We start from the raw sequence: 27,804 nt of genomic DNA on the forward strand, positions 1-27,804 counted from the left end.
CAGTGGATAAGTGTAAAGTGGACACTGAAAGCCTATGAGGGGAAGACTTGTCCGATGTGATAGAAGAAACAGGAGTCGAGCTAGGGATCCAGTATTAGAATCAAACGTTAAAAGCTTTGGAGACAAGGGACAGATAACATTCCATCAGAATTTCAAAAATCACTGGGATAAGTGGCAACAAAAGACTATTTAATTTAGTACATAGAATGTGAGATTCTTGCAATACACCATCTACACAATTCCAAAGACTGCAAGAGCGAAGTATGAGAATTAAGGCACAAAGTTCATGACAGCTCATTGCAACAAAGTTGCTAAAATGATATGCACAAGAGTGGAAAACAAAATTGATAATGTGATAGATGATCAGTTTGACTTTAGGAAAGGCAAATGCACCAGAGGCAGTTCTGACATTGTGGTGGATAATAGAAGCAACACTCTTTCGTAGGATATGTCGACCTCTAAAAAGCATCAGACAATGTCAAACAGTGCAAGATGTTAAAAATTCTGAGGAAAATAGGGGTAAACTGTAGGGAAAGAATGGTAGTATGTGTCAAGAGGGAATGGGTGGATGACCAAGAACGAGGTGCTCGGATTAGAATGGGTGAGCAGTTATGTAGTCTTTTGCCCCTACTCCATCGAAGAACCAATGACATATAAAAGATTAAGAGTGGAATTAAAATTTAAGGTGAAAGAATATCGCAGATAAAATTTGCTGATCGCATTGCTATCTTCAATGAAAGTGAAGAATTACAGGATCTGCTGGATGGAATGAAGTCTGAATACAGAATGTGTTAAGAGTAAATTGAAGAGGTGAAACTAATGAGAACCAGCAGAAATGAGGACAGTGACAAACTTATCAGGATTGGTGGTCAGAGTAGATTAAGGAACACTGCTGTCTAGGCTGCAAAATAACCTGTGATGGGCGGAGTGAGGGTGACATGAAAAGTAGACTAGCACTGGCACCGAGGACACTCCTGTCAGAGAAGTCTACTAGCATCAAACACAGGTCTCAAAAGAAGTAATTTGAGGAAGTACATTTGGAGCACAGCATCAGATGCAACGAGTCCACTAAAGACAGCTTACACTACACTCGTTCGTCCTCTGTTAGAATATTGCCGCGCGGTGTGGGATCCTTACCAGGTGGGATTGACGGAGGACATCGAAAGGGTGCAAAAAAGGGCAGCTCGTTTTGTATTATCACGTTATAGGGGAGAGAGTGTGGCAGATATGATACACGAGTTGGGATGGAAGTCATTACAGCATAGACGTTTTTCGTCGCGGCGAGACCTTTTTACGAAATTTCAGTCACCAACTTTCTCTTCGGAATGCGAAAATATTTTGTTGAGCCCAACCCACATAGGTAGGAATGATCATCAAAATAAAATAAGAAATCAGAGCTCGAACAGAAAGGTTTAGGTGTTCGTTTTTCCTGATCGCTGTTCGGGAGTGGAATAGTAGAGAGATAGTATGATTGTGATTAGATGAACCCTCTGCCAAGCACTTAAATGTGAATTGCAGAGTAGTCATGTAGATGTAGATGTATAGTAATGAAAAATGGATTGCAAAAAACTGGAATAGAATTGAAGCATCTGAGTCACGTGATCTTACAGAAGAATGTAGAAAATTGTGTTGACTGATAAGGAATGGGCTGCTTCTCTGCAGAATTTGCAGGGAAAAGAATACATTGAAATCACTGACAAGTACAGGACAGTAAGATATGTTAAGATATCAGGGAATAACTTCCATGGTACTACAGGGAGCTGTAGAAGGTAAAAACTATAGAGAAAAACAATGGAATACATCCAGCAGACAGAGGATGCAGGTTGCAAGTGCTACTCGGATGAAGACTAGCACAGGAGAGGATTTCATGACAGATTGCATCAAACCATGCAGAAGACTGACAAAAAAGCAAGCCAACTGGGAAAGAACACATTACTTAGTGTCTTAGCCGTGTGGCCAGACTGCCTTTCATCTCCTACTCGACGGCGTTTTCATTCAATGTTAGCCAGGGCAGTAGCCAGTCTGTGGTGGAGTCACACCCACTGTATGCTTAAGTGTTGGCTTGTCAGTCCTGTCCTGTTCACAAAACAGAGCAATTTGAAACCGTATCTGCTTGCTTGTGTATGAGCCCTGATCTCAAGTTTTTTGTGACTGAGTGAAAAATATTGACTTGGAAAGATTAGCATTTCAAAATTTTTATAACTTTTTGTCTAGTTTGCATTGCACAAGAACAAATCTGGCAGCACTTCTTTGAATTATTTGTGCCTTCTTTTAATGAAACAGTTCAAATACTTGAAAGATGAGCTTACATCTGGACTGGGTGACATGAGAATTATCCCAATAAACCAGTCAGCCACTGTCCTACATAACTGATTGGTCAAATTCATATCATTTTGCAGATTTCGTAGCTCATTTACATGTCTGAAATAAACAGGAAGCCAATAATGCTGATATTACATTTAAATATTACAGAAATTTTACTTCTACCTATGTGCTCTAACTCAGATATATCTGCATATACAGCAAGCTGCCATTCATTGCAACAAACAAAAATTCAGCCCAGTTTAAGCTAGTGTTAAGTCTGTAATGGCTTTGATATAGACCAGACATTACATGATACTCACCCATCTCCAGGGGACTGATTGCTCTTTGGTGGATTTGGTTTCCTTGGGGCCTCAGCCTTTGCAGCATCTTTTCCCTTCTGTGCTGCACATTTATCCTCATGCTGTTCTTTGTCCCCGCCCCTGGGGAACTTGTATGGGCTGTTAATGAAAATGCATTCTGCATTTTCAGTAATCAGTATAAGAATACTCTCCACTGTCTGTTACCTTTTTTCTTCGTCTGTCTTCTACCACTCACCTGCTTCGACATCTAAGATTCTTCTTTTTAGTCTTCCTTTTGGTGCAGTCCTGAAGCCTGGCCCACTCGTCTGATGCATAACAGGTGTCTGGGCAATACATAATTTTGAACTATGAGTTGACAGGTAGGGTTTGCACATACTGCTGGTACAGTCCAGGCTCAGGGAAGGGTGATTGCCTGAGCTACTACTGTCCCAAACTGCCAATTGAGCTGAGAGGTGAACATCCACCTAAGGCAGGTGCAGCCCCTTCTGCAGGACCCCCCAGTTGGAAGGAGCACTCCATCGGAGGCACTAGAAATTGTGCGCATTTTCTCACAATGAGAGAAACATCTACTACACGTAAATGGAATTACGCTAACAGTTCAGACTCTTCCAGCTGAACCATGGTTCCTTTCCTTAGGGAGGAAAGAGAATTAGGTTGATGAAGCATTAGTTGTGGTGGTAGTAACTCAAAGTGAGGGTAAAAGGTGTCCACCTGTTTGTGAAGCTAAAGGATGAAAAAGATAAAGGAATAGGAATAAGATGTGAAAGATGATACATGGATAAGCACTGTGGCAGCCTGTCCACATGGGTAAGGGTGGAGGGAGAAACAAATATGGACATATAGGCAGGTAAGTGAAATGCATTGTGCAATTAAAAACTGAGGAAAGGGTAAAAGATAGGGAAAAAGTAGTTACCCCTACCCCAAGGTACTCACTGTAGCAACTATTGCTACAAAACATGCTCTATGCATACCTGCTACCACCTTCTTTCAGTTCCACTACTGATCAATTCTAAAACATAAGACAGAGTAATGTGATATAATAAATGTTATTCAGAAGTTAACACACGTTCACTGCATGGTGTCTTCTGTAGAAATGATAATCCCTAAACTGGCGCCGGTCGCGGTGGTCTAGCGGTTAAGGTGCTCAGTCCGGAACCGCGTGACTGCTACGGTCGCAGGTTCGAATCCTGCCTCGGGCTTGGATGTGTGTGATGTCCTTAGGTTAGTTATGTTTAAGTAGTTCTAAGTTCTAGGGGACTGATGACCACAGCAGTTGAGTCTCATAGTGCTCAGAGCCCTAACTGGCTGAGGGCATAAAAGGAAACAGACCTTCATTACACTTGGCACCTTGTTACTGATATTGCTCTGCTGAGTGACTGAATGGACCTGAGTGCCTGGCCAGTGATACTACAACAGTTATTTGGGTCATCGTATTGTGGCAGTTCCCTGAAGTTTGGTGATACGTTGTTGGCTTCAGTCTGGTTTGATGCAGCTCTTCATACTTTTGTATCCTGTGCAAGCTTCGTCTCCAATTAATTACTGCAACCTACATCCTTCTGAATCTATTTAATGTATTCATCTCTTGGTCTCAGTCTACGATTTTTACCCTCCATGCTGCCCCCCAAAACTAATTGGTGATCCCTTGATCCCACAGAATGTCATACTAACTGATCCCTTCTTCTAGTCAAGTTGAGCCACAAATTTCTCTTCTCCCCGATTCTATTCAGTACCACCTCATTAGTTATGTGATCTACCCATCTAATCTTCAGCATTCTTCTGTAGTATCACATTTTGAAAGCTTCTATTCTCTTCTTGTCTAAACTATTCATTGTCCATGTTTCACTTAAATACATGGCTAAGTTCCATACAAATAATTTCAGAACTGACTTCTTGACACATCTGTACTGTTAACAAATTTCTCTTCAGAAACACTTTCCTTGCCAATGCCAGTCTATATTCATATCCTCCCTACTTCGACAATTGTCAGTTACTTTGCTTCCCAAATAGCAAAACTCCTTTACTACTTTCTCATTTCCTAATCTACTTGCCTCAGCATCACCCAACTTAATTTGATAAAATTCCATTATCCTTGTTTCCTCTCCGATTAAGGAATCTGACACTCCACACTCTGATCTGCAGAACCCCAGTTACCTATCTCCTGATAAGGTCCTCCTAAGTAGGCCCCACCTGGAGATCCAAATGGGATACTATTTTACCCTTGGAATTTTTTACCCAAGAGCATCATTTAGCCACACAATAATGCTGCGGCCCTTTGAAAAAATTATGGCTGTAGTTTCGCCTTACTTTCAGCTGTTCGCAGTACTGGCACAGCAAGACCGTTTTGGTTAGTGTTGAGAGGCCAGATCAGTCAATCATCCAGACTGTTGCCCCTGCAACTAGCAACAAGGCTGCTGCCCATCTTCAGGAACCACACGTTTGTATAACTCAACAGATACCCCTCCATTGTGGTTGCACCTACGGTACAGCTATCTGTCACTGAGGCATGCAAGCCTCTGCACCAAAGGCAAGGTCCATGGTTCATGGGGGGGAGTTGATAGGATACTGCTCTTAAAAAAAAATTCTTGAATCCCACCACTGTCCTGGACTAGATCTCCATTAACATAAAATCACCCAATCCTATCACTTACTGAGTTATCTATTTTTCCCAGTTTGTAATTGCATTATCATTTTACTTCATGCTTCCCTTTATCTATTTTTTCTCATTCTGTCTTTATATCATCTCTAGAGTAAACAGAGAGCATTTAATTCGCCATCTACCCTCTGATATTTCCCCCTTCATCTTTGTTTCCCTCATCAACACAGCAGGTGAGTTCTTTTCATCTTGGTGTCTGAGACACTTGCTTGGCCTTTCTAATATTCCGAGACTCACTCTTTCCTCTGAGGAAGGAAGAAATTGTTCTGAAATCTAGAAACAGTTGTTTCTCTTCCAACTGTCAGCATTATTGGAATTTTTGCTTAAAGCAAAGTGTTGGCCATCCATTGTCTTTTTGTTCTACAAAAGTTGGATTTAATCATTGAACACTGTTCCTGTAAGTTGAGTCTAAGAAATGTACATCTCCTGCCAAAGTACCTTGTGTGAGAAATAGAAGAGAGTTTCAACACAGTGTAGTTTTAATCACAACTTACAGTCACTGTGAGCAAAAGGAAAATTATCCCCAGAATAGGTGTTCAGTGCAAATCATTGGCTGCCAAGTTAAATGAATTACACTTAAAGTTAGTTGAAAATGCAAGGATAAAAATGGGCAATTAGAGGTAGTTTATGTACACACACCACATGCTCTAACAGCACACACACCATATATGAAAAACGATGAAGGGAGCTGCAAAAACTGTTTGCTGGCATAGCCATGCATGTAAAACTGCTCATTCTGTTTCTTCTAGTGAATGTTTCTTTTTGCACGTATTCAAATTTGCATTTAGGTCATATAAGATGAGACAAAAGTTGCAACTACATTATTTATGGAGATGCTGAAAAACAGAGGGCAGAGTTGTTGGAAATGGAATTTTAAATGATGTACTTAATTGTTGTGACACACAATTCCCCATTCCAGGTGAATGACAAACTGAAACAAAACAAATCAATGTCTTATCTGTACACCATATAAGACTTAACAATAAAACAATCGCAAAAGCACTTGCAGAGTGGCAAAATGAAACAAATAGTTAAACTTCTATGTCCTGCAGCTGCACTGCTTGGATGAAACTGGAGGAATTGTTAAATTTGGCTGCCATCTTGTTGAAGCCACATCCAAATCATTCACATAACTCTTCTGCACTTTATGTAATACTGTAGTTGTTATTCTTGCACAGACTTGTCTGATGTTTCCCTGTGGTGTGCTTCTGTACACTAGATTTGAGATGGCCCCAGAGAAAAAAATAGTGGTGTGAAATCTGGTGATCCATGTGGCTGTTTCACTGGATCCCTTTGACTTATCCAGTGCTCAGGGGAAACTTCATTAGGAATTAGTGTTCCTCATCTGAAATGTGGCTGAGGTCCATCTTGCTGAAAGAAAATACTGTTGATTTGCTAGGGGTACATATACATATAGGGCAGGGGTAATCTCTCTAGATGCTATCTGTACAGTCTGGCAGTGAGCTGTTCATTAAATACAGGATTGATAACATCCCCATGTATGCCACTTCACACATGTACCCTTGGTCAGTCTGATAAACATCTGCAACAGTGAATAGGGTCAGTGCCCAAATGAAAAGGGTTGTCTGTTCAGTTCCATTCAGATGGAAACAAGTCTCATTACTTAAATGAATGAGACTTTAAATGTGTGGCTGGTGCATTCACCTTCCTGTAAAAACTCACAGGACTGTGTCTTTGCCATATCCATGAAGCTCCTTGACAAGAGTGCCTGTCACATTCTTGAGCCACTTACCGTGTTGACTGTGTTGGACTGTCAGCTAGTACACTAGCTGAGATTGGATGATCTGTTGCTGTACATGGCTGCCCAGACCATTGTGGGTCATGAATAGTGCTTGTTGCCTTGAACAGCTTCAGTAAATGACCAATGGTTGTGTGATGTGGGGGTGGTTGATAAGGATGCTGGCTGGTATTTCTCCAGTTTTCTGTAGACATATGCTGGCAGTATACAAAAGAACAATTTCTAACCTTCCCTGAATTATGTAGTGACATTGAGTAGTGGAAAAAAGAAAATCAACTGTGAGGTCATGATTTAACACTCTATGAAAATTTTGTCCTATCATTTTTTTTGGTATCTGCACAAATGAGTTGTGGTATGTTGTGACTTTTGAATCACACTGCATTAAATCATTGATAAATATCAATCTGGTCATCGAAAAATGTCAGTTATGTATCTGATGGAGTAGTTCTTTGCTGTTTTGTTAAACTTAAGTTGAATAAGCATGAGTAGTTCATAGCAATTAAATGACAGCCAATTACTAATACAGAGCACAGAATTAAGTTTCTTTGTGAATTGACTAGCTAATAATGAAGCCCTTTTCCATGGCAATCAAATGGATTGTGATTAACTATAATGCTGTTTATGAAGTTTAATTGTTGTCAACATTAAATGACCACAAGTTGAAATTCACTTACAGTAAAAGAGGAAATAAGAAACCTTAAACTATTATTAAATCACAGCTGGGGAAAGATTTTAATATTAAAGTTACTGAAAAATATCTTTACAGAATTTTACTCTAGGAACATGACTGATAGTCTGCTATAAATGTTTGAATTTTTGCTTTGTGAGCTAATGTGTTGAGAGGTTATTTTCTTAATGAGGCATTTCACTTTATTTCAAATTACTTGATTTATACATTACTGAAACTTATCTACAGATCATGACAGGGGGATGATTATGGATGCATACATCAAATTAGTTCCAGCATTCTCACTTTGTATTGTTTAGGTACAGCTTATTTGAATATACTTCCTCTTGAGTTAGCTAACTTGGTCAGGTGTAACACAAATCTTGTTAAGAGATGTGTAATTAACTTTGTTTGTTCCTTTCTTTTCCAGATTACAGGAGTAATTATCCTGTCAGTTGGTGCTGTCATTCAGGGAGTTTACTACAAATATGAACACTTTCTGGATAATAGATTCTTTTCTGCACCTGCACTGCTTATTGCTGTGGGAACAATTGTGCTGATAATATCATTTTTTGGATGCTGTGGTGCTGTGAAAGAGAACCACTGTATGATACTTACTGTAAGTTAAAAATTTGAAAGTGACTTTTTAAATGTTATAGTGGTTGTAATACACAATCCCTTTTAAAACAAGAAACTGCTCAGTTTCTTTCCACCTGTATACCTATGAATTTAATGGTGCATATATTAAAGGGCTGAGATAATGAAACCAATAAATAACTTTACTCTGAAATAAAAAAAGAACCAAAATAAAGGCAAGGTGGTTTTCACATCTGTGATTACAAAACATGCTGCTTGATAAGTTTGAATAGTGTTACCCTACATTGTGCATTGTAGTGTGTTTGGCTGTTCTTTGGTATGTTGTCTGAAAGCTGGTACACACATTGCTGCTGAAGTATGTCCCATTCTGATTGGCCCTCAGGTCATCCATTATGTAAGCAGGCTTACTACTATGACACACTGCACATTTCAACTGGTATTAAATATGTTCTTTCAGGTTTGTTTGGTGATATTGCAGACATTCCATTTGTTCAACTCCTAATGGGAAGTGCTCACCAGGAAGGTGCAGTTACCCCTGCATTTATCTTGAAATATGAATCCACTGTCAAAATTTTGGTGGTAGCTGGACAGTTGGTTGTAAGATTCTTTCTGGGGATTGTGCAGCCCTCAAATAAACCTTGATGACATTGGACATCCGTATGTGATAAGACAGTGACTAAAGTCTCCCTGTTGAGCCCATGGAACTGCATGCCTGGCAACCTACTCTTCTCCATTAATTGGGTGCTTCATATATCATGCAGTCATTGGTGACAAAATAGCAATTCTGTTGTTCCAGGTTTCTTCGCAGGTGCTTCCTGCCCTTTGCTTGTATTTCCTCATGCACCACTGCTGAGCAGATCACCTGTTCATAATGAAGCTACATTGATTGTGTGGAGAGGGTTGTGAACTTTCTGGGTTGAAAAAGCCCTCATATTACCTTCAAGAAGGTAGCACATAGTTCTGTTGCATTCTCATGGAGTACCTGAAAGCAATAAACTAGATTTATCAACCATAACTGACCATTGCAAAGTAGAACTTCACTACTTTGGCTCATGGTAATGGCTGAACACTCAACTGACAGCACTGTAGTGGGCAATGTACTATGCTGATAACCTCTTTCCAACACTGCCCAACTATCTAACTTTAGTTACCCTTAGACACATACCAATAGACTGAAGTGTATACAGGCTGCACTCAGATAAGTTTTAAGAGGTATTTATAATTTTTGTGCTTTTAAAGAACTGTTATTAAAATGAACCGGGTGAGTAAAGTTCTAGTATTCTGTGTTTAATAAGAGCTTGTTCAGTATGAACCTATTTAATAGAGCCTTAATGTTAAGCAAAACTTTTGGCTATGAAATCTTCATGTAAAAGGGTACTATTAAACTGGCTCTTCAGCGAATTATGTAAATATTAAATCTTGCAATTTTGCAGAGCCAGTTTTGTATTAAAGTAGCGGCATTGTACCGGTATATTTGAAACGGCAGTAAAATCTAAACGAGTAGAGATAGAAATACACCATTTGTTGCAATATGCTTGGGACAACAGTATATTTTCAGGCGGACAAACTTTCGAAATTACAGTAGTTACAATTTTCAACAGATGGCGCTGCAAGTGATGTGAAAGATATAGAAGACAACGCAGTCTGTGGGTGCGCCATTCTGTACGTCGTCTTTCTGCCGTAAGCGTGTGCTGTTCACAACGTGAAAGTGTGCTGTGGACAACATGGTTTATTCCTTAGAACAGAGGATTTTTCTGGTGTTGTAATTCCACCGCCTAGAACACAGTGTTGTTGCAACAAGACGAAGTTTTCAACGGAGGTTTAATGTAACCAAAGGACCGAAAAGCGATACAATAAATGATCTGTTTGAAAAATTTCAACGGACTGGGAACGTGACGGATGAACGTGCTGGAAAGGTAGGGCGACCGCGTACAGCAACCACAGAGGGCAACGCGCAGCTAGTGCAGCAGGTGATCCAACAGCGGCATCTGGTTTCCGTTCGCCGTGCTGCAGCTGCGGTCCAAATGATGCCAACGTCCACGTATCACCTCATGCGCCAGAGTTTACACCTCTATCCATACAAAATTCAAATGCGGCAACCCCTCAGCGCCGCTACCATTGCTGCACGAGAGACATTCGCTAACGATATAGTGCACAGGATTGATGACGGCGATATGCATGTGGGCAGCATTTGGTTTACTGACGAAGCTTTTTTTACCTGGACGGCTTCGTCAATAAACAGAACTGGCGCATATGGAGAACTGAAAAGCCCCATGTTGCAGTCCCATCGTCCCTGCATCCTCAAAAAGTACTGGTCTGGGCCGCCATGTCTTCCAAAGGAATCATTGGCCCATTTTTAAGATCCGAAACGATTACTGCATCACGCTATCTGGACATTCTTCGTGAATTTGTGACGGTATAAACTGCCTTTGACGACACTGCGAACACCTCGTGGTTTATGCAAGATGGTGGCCGGCCACATCGCACAGCCGACGTCTTTAATTTCCTGAATGAATATTCCGATGATCGTGTGATTGCTTTGGGCTATCAAAAACATACAGGAGGCGGTGTGGATTGGCCTCCCTATTTGCCAGACATGAACCCCTGTGACTTTTCTGTGGGAACACTTGAAAGACAAGGTGTACCGCCAGAATCCAAAAACAATTGAACAGCTGAAGCAGTACATCTCTTCTGCATGTGAAGCCATTCCGCCAGACACGTTGTCAAAGGTTTTGGGAATTTCATTCAGAGACTACGCCATATTATTGCTACACATCGTGGATATGTGGAAAATATCGTACTATAGTTTAACTAATTAATGGAAAATCTCATATAAAGATGTGAAACAATTACTGACAAAGAGATAGAGGGGCTGGCCAGTACTTACCTCGGCTCAGTACAGCCGATAGAAACACAAAAAACAACCGAAAATTTAAGTTCCTAGCTTTCGGAATAAATGTTCCTTCATCAGAGAGGAGAGAGGGGAAAGAAAGGGAAGAAGGGAAAGTGGATTTAGTTACTCACAACCCAGGTTATGAAGCAACAGGGAAAGGAAAACAGGGAGGGTAGCAAGGATGGAGGCATGGTTGTCAGAGGGAAGCCAAAGATATTCTACTGCAGGTACTGTGCCAGCTTCAAACCAAAGAGGATGCATACAGAAGTAAAGAGGTGTATAGTATAAAGATGTAGGATGAAAAGATGCATGAATGGCTAAAGAGGAAAGGGAAAGAGAAGACTGAAAAGTAAATGCGAGTGAGGTTGTTTAACGTAGGTTCAGTCCACGGGGATGGCTGGATGACAGGATGTGCTGGAGTGCAAGTTCCCATCTCTGCAGTTCAGAGGGACTGGTGTTGGGTGGGAGAAGCCAAATGGCACATACGGTGTAGCAGGTCCCTAGGTCCCTAGAATTATGCTGGAGGGCATGCTCCGCTACTGGGTATTGGACATCTCCTAGGCGGACAGTTCGTCTGTGTCCGTTCATGCGCTCAGCCAGTTTAGTTGTTGTCATACCAATGTAAAAGGCTGTGCAGTGCAGGCATGTCAGCTAATAAATGACTTGTGTAGTCTCACACGTGGCCCTGCCTTGAGTTGTGTGTTTTCCCAGTAGCGGGGCTGGAGTAGGTGGTTGTGGGGGGGATGCATGGGGCAGGTTTTGCAGCGGGGTCGGTTACAGGGGTAGGAACCGCTTGGGTAGAGAAGGTAGTCTGGGAATATTACAGGGTTTAACAAGGATGTTACGGAGGTTAGGGGGACGACGAAAGGCAACTCTGGGTGGTGTGGGGAGAATTTTGTCAAGGGATGATGTCATTTCAGGGGTTGACCTGAGAAAGTTATATCCCTGGCGAAGTAATTTATTGATGTATTCGATTACAATATTGGGTGACAAGGGAGATGCTTCTGTGTGGTCTGAGGGTAGGAATATTGTTGTTGGACGGGGAGGAATGTATTGCTCGGGAGATCTGTTTGTGGACAAGGTCTGCAGAATAGTTGTGGGAGAGGAAAGCACTGGTCAGGTTATTGGTGTAATTGTTGAGGGATTCGACACTGGAGCAGATAGGTTTTCCACGAATACCTAGGCTGTAGGGAAGGAAGCGTTTGATGTGGAATGGATGGCAGCTATCAAAGTGAAGGTACTGTTGTTTGTTGGTGGGTTTGATATGGACAGAGGTGTGGATGTGAGCTTCAACAAGATGGTCAACATCCAGGAAGGTGGCTTTGGTTTTGGAGAAGGACCAGGTGAAATTCAGATTCGAAAAGGAGTTGAGGTTATGTTAAGGAGTGTTTCTTCACCATGAGTCCAGACCACAAAGATGTCATCTATAAACCTATACCAGGCCAGGGGAAGCAGCTGTTGGGCTCCTTGTTAAACCCTGCAATATTCCCAGACTACCTTCTCTACCCAGCAGTTCCTACCCCTGTCACCGACCCCGCTGCAAATCCTGCCCCATGCATCCCCCCCACAACCACCTACTCCAGCCCTGCTACTGGGAAAACATACACAATTCAAGGAAGGGCCACGTGTGAGACTACACGTCATTTATCAGCTGACATGCCTGCACTACACAGCCTTTTACATTGGTATGACAACAACTAAACTGGCTGAGTGCATGAACGGACACAGACGAACTGTCCGCCTAGGAGATGTCCAATACCCAGTAGCGGAGCATGCCCTCCAGCATAATTCTAGGGACCTAGGAACCTGCTACACCGTATGTGCCATTTGGCTTCTCCCACCCAACACCAGTCCCTCTGAACTGCAGAGATGGGAACTTGCACTCCAGCACATCCTTTCATCCCGCCATCCCCCTGGACTGAACCTACGTTAAACAACCTCACTCCCATTTACTTTTCAGTCTTCTCCTCTTTCCCTTTCCTCTGTAGCCATTCATGGATCTTTTCATCCTACATCTTTATACTATACACCTCTTTACTTCTGTATGCATCCTCTTTGGTTTGAAGCTGGCACAGTACCTGCAGTAGAATATCTTTGGCTTCCCTCTGACAACCATGCCTCCATCCTTGCTACCTTCCCTGTTTTCCTTTCCCTGTTGCTTCATAACCTGGGTTGTGAGTAACTAAATCCACTTTCCCTTCTTCCCTTTCTTTCCCCTCTCTCCTCCCTGATGAAGGAACATTTATTCCGAAAGATAGGAACTTAAATTTTCGGTTGTTTTTTGTGTTTCTATCGGCTTTACTGAGCTGAGGTAAGTACTGGCCAGCCCCTCTCTCTTTGTTAGTAATTGTACTATAGTGTTTCCCAGACCGCAGCGCCATCTGTTGTTAATTGTAACTACTGTAATTTTGAAAGTTTGTCTGCCTAAAAATGTACTGTTGTCCCAAGCATATTGCAACAAACGGTGTATTTCTATCGCTGCTCGTTTAGTTTGTATTGTCGTTTCAAATATACTGGTCATTTTTGAAACACCCTGTATATATAACTGTCAACTGTCAATAAATAAAACTGAAACTGCATTTGAGAACTTCATTAAAATTTTAGATTTGTTGTATTCTCGTTCTCTAATAAAAATTAATCATAAAGGCCAACCTATAAAGAAAAACATTAAGTGGTACACAGGTGAACTTACCAATATGAGGGAAAATGTTAACATTGTACCACATGTATAAAAATTCTCTTAAATATGGAATGGAGCAGAAATATGAACTGTACCAAGTGTGTCTTGAATGTAAGAAAACCTACAGAATGGCAAAAAGAACAGCAAAAGAAAGATACATTGAAGGGGCTCCTAATAAGTGAAAAGCTGCGTGGAATGTTGTTGTGCAAGAGTGTTGCAGGAATGATGAATTTGGCATAGCTCTTGACCTGGATAAAGTTAATTGTTTTTTCGTGGACTCTGAGAGATTAGGAACAAAACTGAAACACCAAATACTAATGTAAGTGATCTACTTAAGCAACAACCACCTGCAAACAATACCTTTAAATGGAGATTACAAAGGTAGTGGAAAAGTTCTCAAACTCAGAGCATGGACTACTTAGTTGTCCAATTACATAATTAAAAAAACAGTGCATATAATTAGTGAACCATAGGCTTTTCTGTTTAATAGGTATCTAGAGTTTGGGGTCTATCCTACAACTCTTGATATTTTTAAAGTTATCCCAGTGTATAAAAGGGGACAAACATGATCTCAAAAATTACTGACCAGTTTCAATAGTTCCCATTTTCTCGAAAATATTTGAATCTCTTGATTATAACCAATTAAACTACTACTTCGTCACATAACTTACTCTCTAATAGCCAATTTGGCTTTCACAAGGGAAGAAATACCACCATTGCTGTTCTTTCAATTGTGAATGAAGTAATAACGGCCTTAAAGAATAAAAATAAAGCCTCACTTCTTTTATGTGATTTAAGTAAGGCATTTGACTGCATTTCTCGTGATATCTTACTTCTTAAACTCAAATTCTATGATGTGCAAGACTCTGCATTGGCAGTAATTGAATCATATCTATCTGATATCTGAAATTACTGTTCATTCAATGTAAACAGGTAGTTGGACAAAGAATATTACTCTTAATACATAATTATATTTATTTAAGGCTACAGTACTACTAACAGCCTGCACTGACTGGATGAGGAGAAACTCCTACAGGCCTTTCCAAAAAATAATTTCTACAAATTTCAAACATTCTGGCATTCCAAACTGAATTACTGTGGAATTAAATGTTAACTTTGTTCTTATGGAATAATGCACTCGAGGGGAGACAAATGTATGCTCCATGGATACACACAATGACTGAGCTCAGATTTCTTGTGGAACTACTAACATTTGCTAATATCATACCTTCAGGCCTGAGATACTATCCAAGAGTTTACAATGATATTGTAATGTTGCAGAGCCAATAAGAAAAAGGACAGAAAGATGATATATTGTGGATTCATGTGTGTGAGTGACTTTGGAAATGAATACCATGACTGAAACAGTATTGCTTTGACAGAGATTAAACTTCCCCTTCAAATACTTAGTAAATAATGATCATTAATACATGCAACAGTTACCCAACTGTGTGTATAGAAAAAAGTAAGAATTATGGTCCTGTTATTTAGTTCGTTGGTATTCAAAAAATATTTAATACCCTCACAAATATTATACATATTCATAAATAAGCAGTGTTTCTCAAGTGTAAGATTACTGTTAAGTTTGTATACAATGTTTTCCAGTTTTCTGCATTGTTGGGAGTTATATTCATCTTAGAATTGGCAGCTGGAATAGCTGGTTACGTTCTTGAAGATGCAGCTGTGGAAGTAATAAACAAGAGAATGAATGACAGTATGGGGCATTATACAGATAGTCCAGAAATAACTATTGTATGGGACAGCATTCAAAAAGAAGTAAGTACTCTTTCACTACTGGTGCAATTTTAGTCACAATATTTTTTCATTTGGAATTAAAACATATGGTTTTCTGGGGGCATAAACCACTGGCTCTACTTTCCCCCACCCCTCCAATAATAGCACTACTCTACTGCAGGAAGACTAACTGTATCTTCGACAGATCAGTTCTCTGTAGTATGTGCTCTGACACGCATTGTGTGTATGTTGTGAGAATAAAAGTATTCAGTGACAGGAGTGCGAATGATTATTTATCATCATAATTATTATGCCCACTCCGGTGATTTGATCCTTTGCTTCTGTGTACAAAAAGTATCATTCAGCATATTTAACCTCTATTTGTCTGGAGTAGTGATCTGTTCTTTCAGTGTCTTTTCATTCATAAAATTTCTGATCACTAATAACACTAGTAATGTTGTTCAGAGCATCTAACACACAAGCAGTAAAATATATCATCGTTGGAAAAAGTCAAATAGAACCTAAATCCTTAGACTAAGGAAAGTACACAGACAAGCTTGTGTAAAGGGTATCACAGTACTCAAGTGTATAACTCCTGTTTTCATGTGGTACATTTTTAAGAAGCAAATTTTAAAAAAGGAAGAGAATAAGTGGACTGAATGTTAAGACTAACATTAACAAAGCAGTTCTGGCTGTCAGCAAAACTGGGTGTACCTTTGAAATGTTAAATTTGGGGCAAATACAGATACTGGATTGTAGTACTCATAGAACTAAATTTTTAAATCCATTTAGTACTAAAGTACTGACACTGATGTGGCCATAATCAAAATACATAGAAAAAATATTTAATGTGCAAAAGATAAGAACACTACCAGTGTTCAAATACTGGTGCTGTAAGGTGGCCTGAATGTAGATCATTCAAGGTGTGTGGCTGGTGGATACTTTAACCAGTGGCAAGTCAAGCACCCAGGTTTACACCTCTAGTCTCACTAAAATTACTACTGTAGCAGTCTAAATTGAAATATTCACTCATTAGAAAAGTGATATTTACCTCTTCCTTCTTGGAGATGCAGTATCATCCAGCTTTGTGATAAAGAATGCTGTGTAATAAATCATGCCACAATGGCTTCCAAAGTATGTACTGTAAAGACTTTTATGCAAGTATGCATTGTCTGATACACACTCAATACATCCACCCAGAATCATGGTCAGGGAAGAAAGTTAAATATTGAAAATTTTGACTACAGATATGTTCATCTTTTCTTTGTGCATCTTTTTGGTATGGCTATGTTTATATTGCATCTTTGCCCTGCACAGTGTTCAGGTACTTACTGACATACTGTATGGATAAACCAAACAGCACTACAATGTAACCCCTTTGCTGTGGATAATTGTTAAAAAAACAGTCTTTACAAATGTTAATTTTGTAGGAGATAGCTGAAATAAGCCGCACAGATCTCAGATTGCTTAAAAATAAGTGTTCGTGGGAACTTAATTTCTCATTGCTCTGCTACAGTAAACTCTTCTAACAAATTTCTGAAGTGGGTGTGGTCCAGAGAACATCATGGTTCTCTGATAATGTGAAACATCAGAAAGCAATTCAGGTGTATTTAGGTTTAGAACACAGCAAGTTGCTTTCTGTGACTTGGCATTGTCACACAGAGCAGCTCAAATTCAAGTTACTGGCCCTGTCTCTCTCACATTCTCTGGTCTCATAATTGCTGACAATAATTGCGTGCATAATTGTGTGCATAGATTATAAATACATTATTTCGTAATGATGTGGAACGTGTCACTTTAACGTAATTTTTCTTCACACAAAATAACTTTTTTTACGATTACTACTTCACATCTAAGAATTCATCTATTATGAAAGAGTTCTCATTCAGAAATTCTTTTAATTTTCTTTTAAAAGTTGGTTGGTCAGACTTTTAGTACTATTTGGCAAATAACTGGAGATTATTGTTGCAGCATAATTCACCCTTTTTTGTGCCAAAGTGAAATTTAATGCAGACTAGTGAATATCATACTTTCTTCTAGTGTTGTAGCTATGCACTTCACTGTTAGTTCTGAATTGGGATGGGTTATTAATGGCAAATTTCATAAGTGAATATATGTATTGTGAAGGTACTGTGAATATCCTGAGTTCCTTAAATGTCCGCAAGGTGATCTCGGGTGGGCTTCAGCTATTATTCTGATTACACACTTTTGTGCAATGAATAATTTCTCTTTTAATAATGAATTGCACCAGACATGATGCCATAAGAAAGCAGTGGATGAAAATAGGCATAGTAGGCTAAGTTACTGAAATGTATACACTATAGTTTATAATAACCTTAATAGCATAAGTAGCTGAACCTAACTGTTTCAGAAGATCGATGTTTCTTCCAGTTAAATTTCTCATCAATGTACACACCCAGTAATTTTTAGTAATCTACCTTAGCAACAGACTTCCATTTATAGTCTATATTTATCAATGGTGTTACGCCATTTACTGTACAGAATTATATAAACTGTGTTTTCTCAAAATTTAGTCAGTCCATTTGCAGAGAACCACTTAATAATTTTCAGAAAGCCATCATTTGCAATTTCCTCAGCTGATTCTTGCTTCTTGGGTGTGATTACTATACTTTTATCATCAGCAAAAAGAACTAACTTTGCATCTTCATGAATTTAGAGTGGCAAGTTCTTAATATATGTTAAGAATAAAGGACCCAAGACTGAACCCTATGGGACTCCATTCTTGATACCTCCCAAGTTAGGACTCTGCTGGTTTTTGTAGCTATCTGTACTGCTAATTTCAACCTTCTGCACTTTTCCAGTTAAGTATGAATTAAACCATATGTGCACTGTCCCATTCATACCACAATAATTAAACTTATCTAGAAAAATTTTTTGATTCACACAATCAAAAGCCTTTGAGAGATCTCACAATATCCCAATGGGTGATGTTCGGCCATTCATTGCATTTAATATTTCATCAGTGAAAGCATATATAGCATTGTTCATTGAACATTTTGTAATCGCTGAATCCTCTTCACATGTCAAACTCTTGAGTGTGCTTGAAACACTTGCACACAAAGTTTACACAGTCTCAGATCCTGATGTTTGTCTGAAGAGTGCCTCTACCTACAAACAGTGTTCTGAGAAAACAGAAATTCTAGCCAGCAGGTTAACATAATACTATCAGCTAAAACCAAAAACCAGGAACTGGATAAAGAGCAGTGCACGGTGGCAAAATCTCTAGCTTTTCTTCCCTTTCTTGCCAATATTTCATTCCAGGTATTCAAAATCCTAGAGATTTGACGTTGAAGTTGTTTTCCTCCCACTATCAAAATTTCAGTCCTGCTGGGATCAGTAAAGGACGGATGGTGGGAAATGACATTTTGTTAGTACTTCATTTTTACAAATATTTTATGCTACTTTTGAATACATTACTTTTTAAGAATTTTGGATAAAGATGTCAGTGAGATTGTATGGTAGTTTTTAGCATAAGATCTATCCCTTTTTTTATGCAATGGTTTAACAATAGTGTTTCACTCTACATGGAAAATTCCCTGTTTCAATGAGCTGCTACATATGTGGCTGAGAATCCTACTTATTTGTTGGGAACAAGCTTTTAGTACTCCGTTGGAAATGCTGTCAATTCCATGTGAGCTACTTTGGAGTGAATTTATTATTTTCCTGATTTCAGTAGGAGAGGTGAGTTGAACTTCAACTTTATCAAATTGTATAGGTATTGCCTCTTCCATAGACTGCCTTGCATTTTCTAATGAATAGCTGGAACCAGTTTTAGAGAAAACAGTTAAATGATTTTTCATGTTTTCTAGTTCTGACTTCTTGTTAACAAACTTTTCATTGTGTTCGATAGAAATGCAGTCTTCCTGAGGTCTTGGTTGCCCTGTTTCCCTTTTCACAATATGCAAAATTGTTTCAGTTGTTTCAGAGGTTGGTTAGGTTTAAGTAGTTCTAAGTTCTAGGGGACTGATGACCATAGATGTTAGTCCCATAGTGCCCAGAGCCATTTGAACAAGTTCTTCCCTTTAGACAGTAATGTAAAATATATGCTGTTGTTTATTAGTACTTTCTTCTGCTGACCCTCTTCAGTTATCACTTCTATGCCTCATATCTGCCAATTGTCATGTAACTTAAAATGTTTGTTTCACAAAGTGTGCCTAATTCAGTATGTACTCAATTAGTATTCATCTTTTCCAGTTCAGTTGCTGTGGGACCAATAATATTACAGACTGGGGTGTTATATACAAAAATGAGTCACTACCAGACTCTTGCTGTGCCAGTTTCTTACATACACAGTACAGCTGTAATGTCACAATGGCAGAACAGCATCACATTAGGAGCTGTCATGTTGCAGTTCAAGAATCTGTAATAGCAAATGCTGTTACACTGGGTGGTGTTGGTGTTGGAATAGCATTTATTCAGGTTAGTGTATATTAAAATTGAGATTTATGGTAAAGTTGTCACTTGTGAGCAAAGCACAGATGATTCCTTCAAAAAGGAATTGTACTATGCCAGGCCTAGTTTCCTTAGATCCAATCATTTATCCCTGAGTGATGGTTACCAAAATTTGTCATGTAACTACTACAGTAAACAATCTTCCTCTGAACCTTAAAAGTATTGTAACAGTTGTGGTGCTGCCTTTGGATAAACAATGAAATGCTTGATATAGTGATAGCTAATGTAAGTATTTGAAATGCTTTGGTGAGGAGGCAAGGGAGATGGTCAGCCCCTCTTTCATTTAAATTGCTGATTAATGTATTGCTTTACAGCCAAGAAAAGTTTCATACTCCATTTCTTACTGTGTATGAACTGAACAATACTTATTATTAAATAACTTCACGCATGTTCCACACTGTGCTGCCACAGGTGTTAATACTGTAAAGTACATGTAAATCACCACTGCTGTTACTACCACTATTTGCTGTTAAATGCTATAAAACACAGGCTACTGAAAAAGCTTAAATGTGCAACTCCACAAGGTGTGAGGTACCTGACACCTGAGCATGTTCAATGAATGGTGTGGGAAATTAAAGCATTTAACAGCATTTAAAGTGGTGCATTACATAATTTGTGTTTGATAATAGATGAACTACTTTAATTGTGATGAAAATAATTCAAAGGGAACTAGTACAGCCTATATTTTTGGAAGGATTTAAAATTTTGTCTGAATGTTCCCTGTAATGAACAGGTACACCATATGTTCCTTTCTCAAAACACCTGTAATGTACTATTGTGATATTTTTGTTTCAGCTACTGGGAATTATTCTGTCCTGCTGTCTCGCCAAGTCCATACGAAAAAACTATGAATCTGTGTAACATTAGAAATTCCTCTAAGTAAGGCAAACATGTACAGGATTCACCAACTGCAATTTTCAGACTGATGCATGTGAAATGAAGTAAAATCATGTTGTGCCATACTCAAAATTAAAAGCATTGAAAGTTATTACAGTTGATCTTGTTGGTCAGAGACAATTATTGAGAACTCTTGTGTAAATAAATAATGGCTGATTCTGTGTTCCTTTTGTATTAAAACTACAATTTTTAACAAATAAAATTGAGCTCAAGTTTGATTATAGTGAAAACTTTCTACTCTACCTTTAAACTTAAAGTGAATTATACTGATGGGATTATTGGTCTGGTCCACAAAGACGATGTATGGTGACTCTAGAAAATTAAATTTCACACTTCCTTGTTTCACACCAGTAAACAAAAACTGCTAGTGTTGCTGAACAATAAATTCAAAAATGTACTGGATCTGGAGAGACCAACGTATTGTAGTTTCCACATTCCTTGGTGGTATAAATACTTCCATAATGTGAAAGACTGTGTGTTGGAAGTGGAGATTAGTACATTAAGAGCATATATTGTAGATTCCTTCTGTGAAATTGACAAATTTTCTTGTCATCAATAAATAGAACAGCTGAAATAAATGCAGTCATAATTTGCAAATCAAATGTTGTATTACATACTAAGCAGCTGTGGATTCAATGTCTGTTCCTTCAGGCAAGCACACCTCTGTAAGAACATTGTTCGAAGTGAACTGTCAACACATTGTACAGTTACAGAAGATGCTGGGGTTGGGAAATATTAGCATAAAAACATAGTATGGGCAAAAATAACTTGAAGATGCAAAGTAGATGTATGTTAAGTAATTTTTCCCCACATTTGTACTTCACGTGGATAATATGAATAAACATTTGAAAGCTTCTTTAGAAAATTGATGTACACTTGTTGCACAAGTGTGCATGCTACAAAGCACTTCAGAACAACTCAGTGGTTGCCAACAGATTTGAAAAGCTACTAAAATATGTGTAGAATGCTGCTGGACTTAGTTATCTGAAAGTGTTCAAAGATTAGTGGAGTAAGCTTTCAGATCAGACATGCTTTTATGTATTTGAATAGTTTAAAGATAGTCAAAATTTCTCTTCTGAAATTTATCCATGTGTTTGACATTCTAGAGTACTAGCAACTTTATCAAAGTTGAGATGATTAGAAGACCTTTATCTTTCTTCACCAAATGAAATTATTACAAACTTACCTACCATTTAAAAAAAGTTGACTTGTGCTATCAATTACAAAGGTATGATTATAACAAACTACAGACATAACAGCCAAAGAAGCAATGGGAAATTTAAAAAGAAAATTGGTGAAAGAGCTTACACTAACATGGAATCACAGGAAGTTCTGTGCCAAAAACTAGAGCAGAATTATTTCTCAATTTTTGGTGAAGATAGTGATTTGAAAGTAATATACAGGAAAGTAATATACAGGAAAGTAATATACAGGAAAGTAATATACAGGAAAGTAATATACAGGAAAGTAATATACAGGAAAGTAATATACAGGAAAGTAATATACAGGAAAGTAATATACAGGAAAGTAATATACAGGAAAGTAATATACAGGAAAGTAATATACAGGAAAGTAATATACAGGAAAGTAATATACAGGAAAGTAATATACAGGAAAGTAATATACAGGAAAGTAATATACAGGAAAGTAATATACAGGAAAGTAATATACAGGAAAGTAATATACAGGAAAGTAATATACAGGAAAGTAATACAGGAAATATCATCTTTGAAAGTAGAGAATGGAGTCTGTCACAATGACCAGTCTTTGAAAATAAACAATTTCTGATGAAATGTTTGAAGAATTGTTCTGAAAATTTGAAATAACAATGTACATATGTATAACAAAGTGGATCATTGAATGTGACTGGATTATTCATAGATTCTTAATCACAGTTGGTAATAGTTTTTATTCATGTAAATGGAAAGTCTCAATAAATATTTTTGTTCATTAACAAATCTGTAATTGTTATTAATCACCCAAATGAATTATGCCAAAATCTGGAGGTAATGGATGCATGTTGCATGTGCTCACACTTTAAATTCTCATTGTCTGGGTGTGCAACATGTGTGGCTGTTGGCAAGATCACTCAACTGAGGCAGCATCAATCTTCAGTAACTTCTGCCAATCTTATGCACAGTTTTTCTCACAATGCAGATGCACACCGACTACTTGGATGGGTCACAAGCTTGCAAGGCTGTCTCAAGCAACACAAGTGGCCACTTGAGGTGCCAAGTTGAAGTGTCAGGTGCCAAAGCCCAAAATTTATATATAGTAAAGAATCAGTGGTGAAAGCTAACATGGGCAAAAGTATATAATACTTGGAAAACAATGTTCCTGTAAATGTAGTCATAAATGATCTTTTCACAAGATCATTGCCAATGTGTGGTTACAAGCTGTCACTGTGAAACACTGTCCTACTTAGTACAAATGTAATTGGAATTAATTTTTTTTACTAAGTCTCCACCTCGTTGGGTGGGTAAGGATGTCAGGGATGTTCTCAAATTGGCCATGCTGGTCTCTTTAACTTCAGGGTATATATCAGTCTAAAAGACCTTTCTATCATAAGGTAAGTGGACACATTTTAACTTCACTATACATGTGATTGCTATACATTTGACATTTCAGCCAAAAGGACTTTTAAAGCAGAAAAATCACACATTCACAATAAGCACAATAACTCACATACACAAGACCAGTCTCTGTCCACTGAGCACTGTGTCCCGATACCAGTCATGTGAATGTTTTACTTCAGAAAACCATCTTCTGGCTGAAAGTTCAAACATATAGCAGTCTTTGTTGTGCCCATCTGCAAATGAACATATCCTTTATATGATGATTAGCACTGACATTCCTGTACTGGATTTTCTATCATCTGATTTTTCACGGTAATATCAGTATAACTTATGAAATAGTCAATTTTAACCATCATGCACTAAGGCTGTACTAAGATGGGAAACATGCTTGGTCAATATGATCATCAGCCTGTAATTTGGCATCATTGATCTCCTCAAATGTTCAACCATCATCAGTTTGTGTAGCAAGTCATCATCATCTAGGTTGGTAAAGTTCAACATTGATTGGCTTTTATACCTTTTTGTACACTGTTTGTCACAGATAATGTATAGTGATCTGAAAATGGAGATGGAGTGATACTGGTAGTGAGTACTGTTAGATTAATGCATTGTTCCACTGAGATGACAACTTGTGGAACAGGGATTTGCACATGCACAAAGTAAAAAAGGGCACTGCATTGGCACAGCTGTTTTTTTGTTAGAGATTCATGTTAGTCGTGTGATTATGGCAGCACGATGGGAATTAGCATACTTGATGCAGATTGGTAGTTGGAGCTACACACATGGGACATTAAAAGTCTGAAATCATTAGGAAATTCAGTATTAAGTATTCAGAGATCTAGGGTCAATAGTGTGCTGAGAATACCAAATTTGAGACATCAAATCTCAACATGGTGGCTGATGTCCTTCACTTTACACAAATGATACTGCTTTGTCATTAAGGCTAACAGACAAGCAAAACTGTGTGAAATAACTGTAAAAGTCAATGTGAATGTGTAACAAATTTATCCATTAGGGCAGTGTGCCAAAACCTGGCATGGGTTGTGGCAGCACACAACCAATGCAAGTGCCTTTGCTAACATGACATTGTCTGCAGTGCCTCTCTTGGACTCATTCTCATACATTTGTCATGGTTTTCCAATCATCTAGGATCCAACTGAGTCCTGATTTGGTAAGAGCTAATAGAAGGTTAATGTGGTGTAGACCTCACTAAGCCATGGAGCCAAGTTACCAACAATGCACTGTAAAACCTGGTGGTGGCTGTGTAACAGTGTGGGCTGTTTTTACATTGAAAAGACTAGGTGCTCTGGTCCACCTGAGCTGATCATTGACTGGAAATGGCTGTTTGGAAACAATTTGAAACCATTTGTGGACTTAATGTCTCCAAACAATTATGGAATTTTTATGCATGGCAAGGCCCCATGTGACTGGACCCCATTTGTTCATGATTAATTTGAAGAAAGTTAGACAATGCACTTGAAGGTTTGACCACCCAGACTACATGACGACTCCCACCGAACATGTATGGTACATAATGAGAGGTCAGTTGATGCAGGAAATCTTGCACTGGCTTGACTTTGTTATGGACGGCTGTAGAGGCAACATGGCTCAATATTTCTGCAGTGGACTTCCAATGACATTTTAAGTACATGCCACATAAAGTTACTGCACTACACTGGGCAAAAGGAGGTTCAACATATCAAGAGGTACAACATGACATTTGTCACCTCATTGAATAGCTGGAGTCACAATGGGAGTTCCGGCTTGTTCTGGGTGCCTGTGCCATGCATATTCAGACAGAGCATTCAGTTGTGGTCAGTGCTTTGCTGTGAATGTCATAGCCTGTTTGAGTATTCAGTGTGATGGTAACAAGTTTAGCGAATTTGTGTTCCATTCGTTGAGTTTTCATTGCTGATGTAAGTGGCGCATTCTACTTAAGAAAGCTACAGGAAAATTTTCGGGATAGATGTCCCAAAGTGTGAAGCACTTGTATGCATGTACTGCAACTGTTGCTTAGAACTGGAAACAATTCAGTCCATGCCTTGACTTATACGAGCTGCCATTATTCGTGATTGTGTAGACCTGTCATAAGCAGGACACATGCCTAATTGGTGCTCCAAAATTTTGTTCAATTATGACAAACTGATGCTGCACTATAGTGAAATCCATACAGTTTGCACATTTGACATGGTGTCCCAGCAGGAATGGTCAGAATTTGGGGATACGACAGGAATGCTAATTTGAGTCAAAATCTTCGTGTAGACACATGATGTATTCCAAATAATTTCAGGGATGGAACACATTAAATGATGTACATTTTTTTGTCTAATGCCATGTGCCTGATCACTGGATTGGTATGGCTGTAAAATTAACTAGCAACAGAGATTGCCAGTCCTTATCCCATTAGACTTGTTCATGGTGTTGAACAAAATCTGGTGTACAAACAAGTTCATGTTGTGAGATGAACTGGTGGGTAGAATCGTGGATGCTGCTGCCGTCTTTAGGGAGTGTGCAGAGGCACACTCACAAGAAACCCATGTTCTCCCAAGAGTGCACAAATACACTGAAGTTGGTGGTGGGATATTTGTACATTTGGGAACCATAAAACAGCTGTATTGTGACGTGTACAATAATGCTTAGATGTGAACATGTAAAAAATACGTATATTTCCACCTATACTTTTAAGACGCATGCAGTAATGTTTAGTGAAGGTTACACATGTTAAACCTGACACTGTGTTGTATAATACAGAAAAGTAACAATGTACATTACATGTTTTACTTCAGAAACCATTCTGAATATGGCATATGTCCATATGAAGTCCTCTACTTCAAATGATCATTCCTGTCATTTTGTCAAACGTTGACCATTTCTCTCAGGACAGCTTGTAAAAACAGATTCTTGAATTTTCTTTGGAGTGCATATGCCAGATAGGTTCTGAAATACTGCTTGTGTCGTTTTCATTGAGTCTTCCATTGTTAACACTTGTGTGTATCGACGACCTTAATATGGGTGCTAGAAGAAAAAAAAAATACTGTATCGTCAGTCACAGCCTTAATTTGTGCTTTCTATAAACTTGGGGACACAATATCTCTGTTCAAAACAAGCCGTTTACTAATTTCATCATTTATTTATGTGAAAAAGATACAGTTTTGAGAATTTTTGGATTCTTGCAAAAGTACTTTTGTTAATTTTAAGTTGCGAATTTTGTGCATGATGAGTTTCATGGTAAACCGGCATTTGTGATTTAGTTCCTATAGGTAAGTAAAGAAGTAAAGTATCATATCACACTATTTTCCATTTTTGAAAGGAACGTATACCGTCTGCAATTACCATAAATTAATGCTGTTGTCGAATTTGTTAGTAACAACGACCTGGAAAACTTTTCAACTGATGACTGCTGGCAGAACTCAGTAGAGTGAGAGGTGGTGGTGACTATGCCCAGTAGATACAATAATGACTGATAAAAAATGTGACAGAAAAATGTAATCCTGACACTCCAGTGATTCTGGCTGGCAAAAGCTCACAGATGGAGGCCTCAGCCGTGGCAAAAACTAACAGAATCAGTGTCCCCCGATGCTTATATCAGGCAGAGCGATGTCCAATGGCCAGACAGTGAGCCATTGTTCTGATGTCTGCGTACTCTGTGGTGCCTGCTTAGACCCGGCCCCATGCACTGCGAAGGTGAAGAAAGAGTGCTGTGCACGAGAGACAACCGGCATCCCCAGTTACATTGCTAATAACAGGATTATTGTATTGGTGTGATGACACTGTCATGCCCACTCGAGCTATTACCATTGCACAGAGTAGATTTATGCTTATTTCGGCTAGCCTGTCCTGAAACCTTTTAGCATACTCGTTCCTATGACTCTTATATCACACTATGCTACTGTCGAGCAGTAGTTTGGTTCCACCAAAACTAGGTAGCGACACTATTTTGCATGATTTAGGCCCAGCCTCTCAGGCTTTGCTTAGGACTGGTTCTCCACAGTGACAACTTCCACCTTTACACAAAGCTGTCAACTTCAGACATGGTACATTCACTATACTACAATTGTATGGCTAGCTCCTCTCATCTTTACTCTTTGAATTCACTCTCCATCTTTTGCTCTTGGGATCCAGTCCACTAGAACCCGAATTACTGGTGGAATAGATTTCTGCATAGCTCTTTTCAGATAAACAAAAGCTCTGCACAGCAAAGTATCTCACCATGGCACTAGGAATTGCAAAGTTCAAGGTAACGGCAACTTG

At 38.8% G+C, this 27,804-nt stretch overlaps 1 protein-coding gene across 1 annotated transcript in view; it reads left to right on the top strand.

Moving 5' to 3' along the window:
* LOC126271532 (CD63 antigen-like) overlaps positions 1-21,195 on the top strand; it is a 47,242-nt gene extending 26,047 nt beyond the window's left edge. The window contains exons 2-5 of the mRNA XM_049974161.1: positions 8,134-8,322; positions 15,479-15,649; positions 19,823-20,047; positions 20,876-21,195. Coding sequence (XP_049830118.1) covers positions 8,134-8,322; positions 15,479-15,649; positions 19,823-20,047; positions 20,876-20,941 — 651 coding nt within the window. The 3' untranslated portion in view covers positions 20,942-21,195. The remainder of the gene's footprint in view (positions 1-8,133; positions 8,323-15,478; positions 15,650-19,822; positions 20,048-20,875) is intronic.
* Positions 21,196-27,804: the final 6,609 nt, after the last annotated feature.

The sequence above is a fragment of the Schistocerca gregaria genome, chromosome 1 (genome assembly GCF_023897955.1).
Source record: "Schistocerca gregaria isolate iqSchGreg1 chromosome 1, iqSchGreg1.2, whole genome shotgun sequence".
Taxonomy (NCBI): domain Eukaryota; kingdom Metazoa; phylum Arthropoda; class Insecta; order Orthoptera; family Acrididae; genus Schistocerca; species Schistocerca gregaria.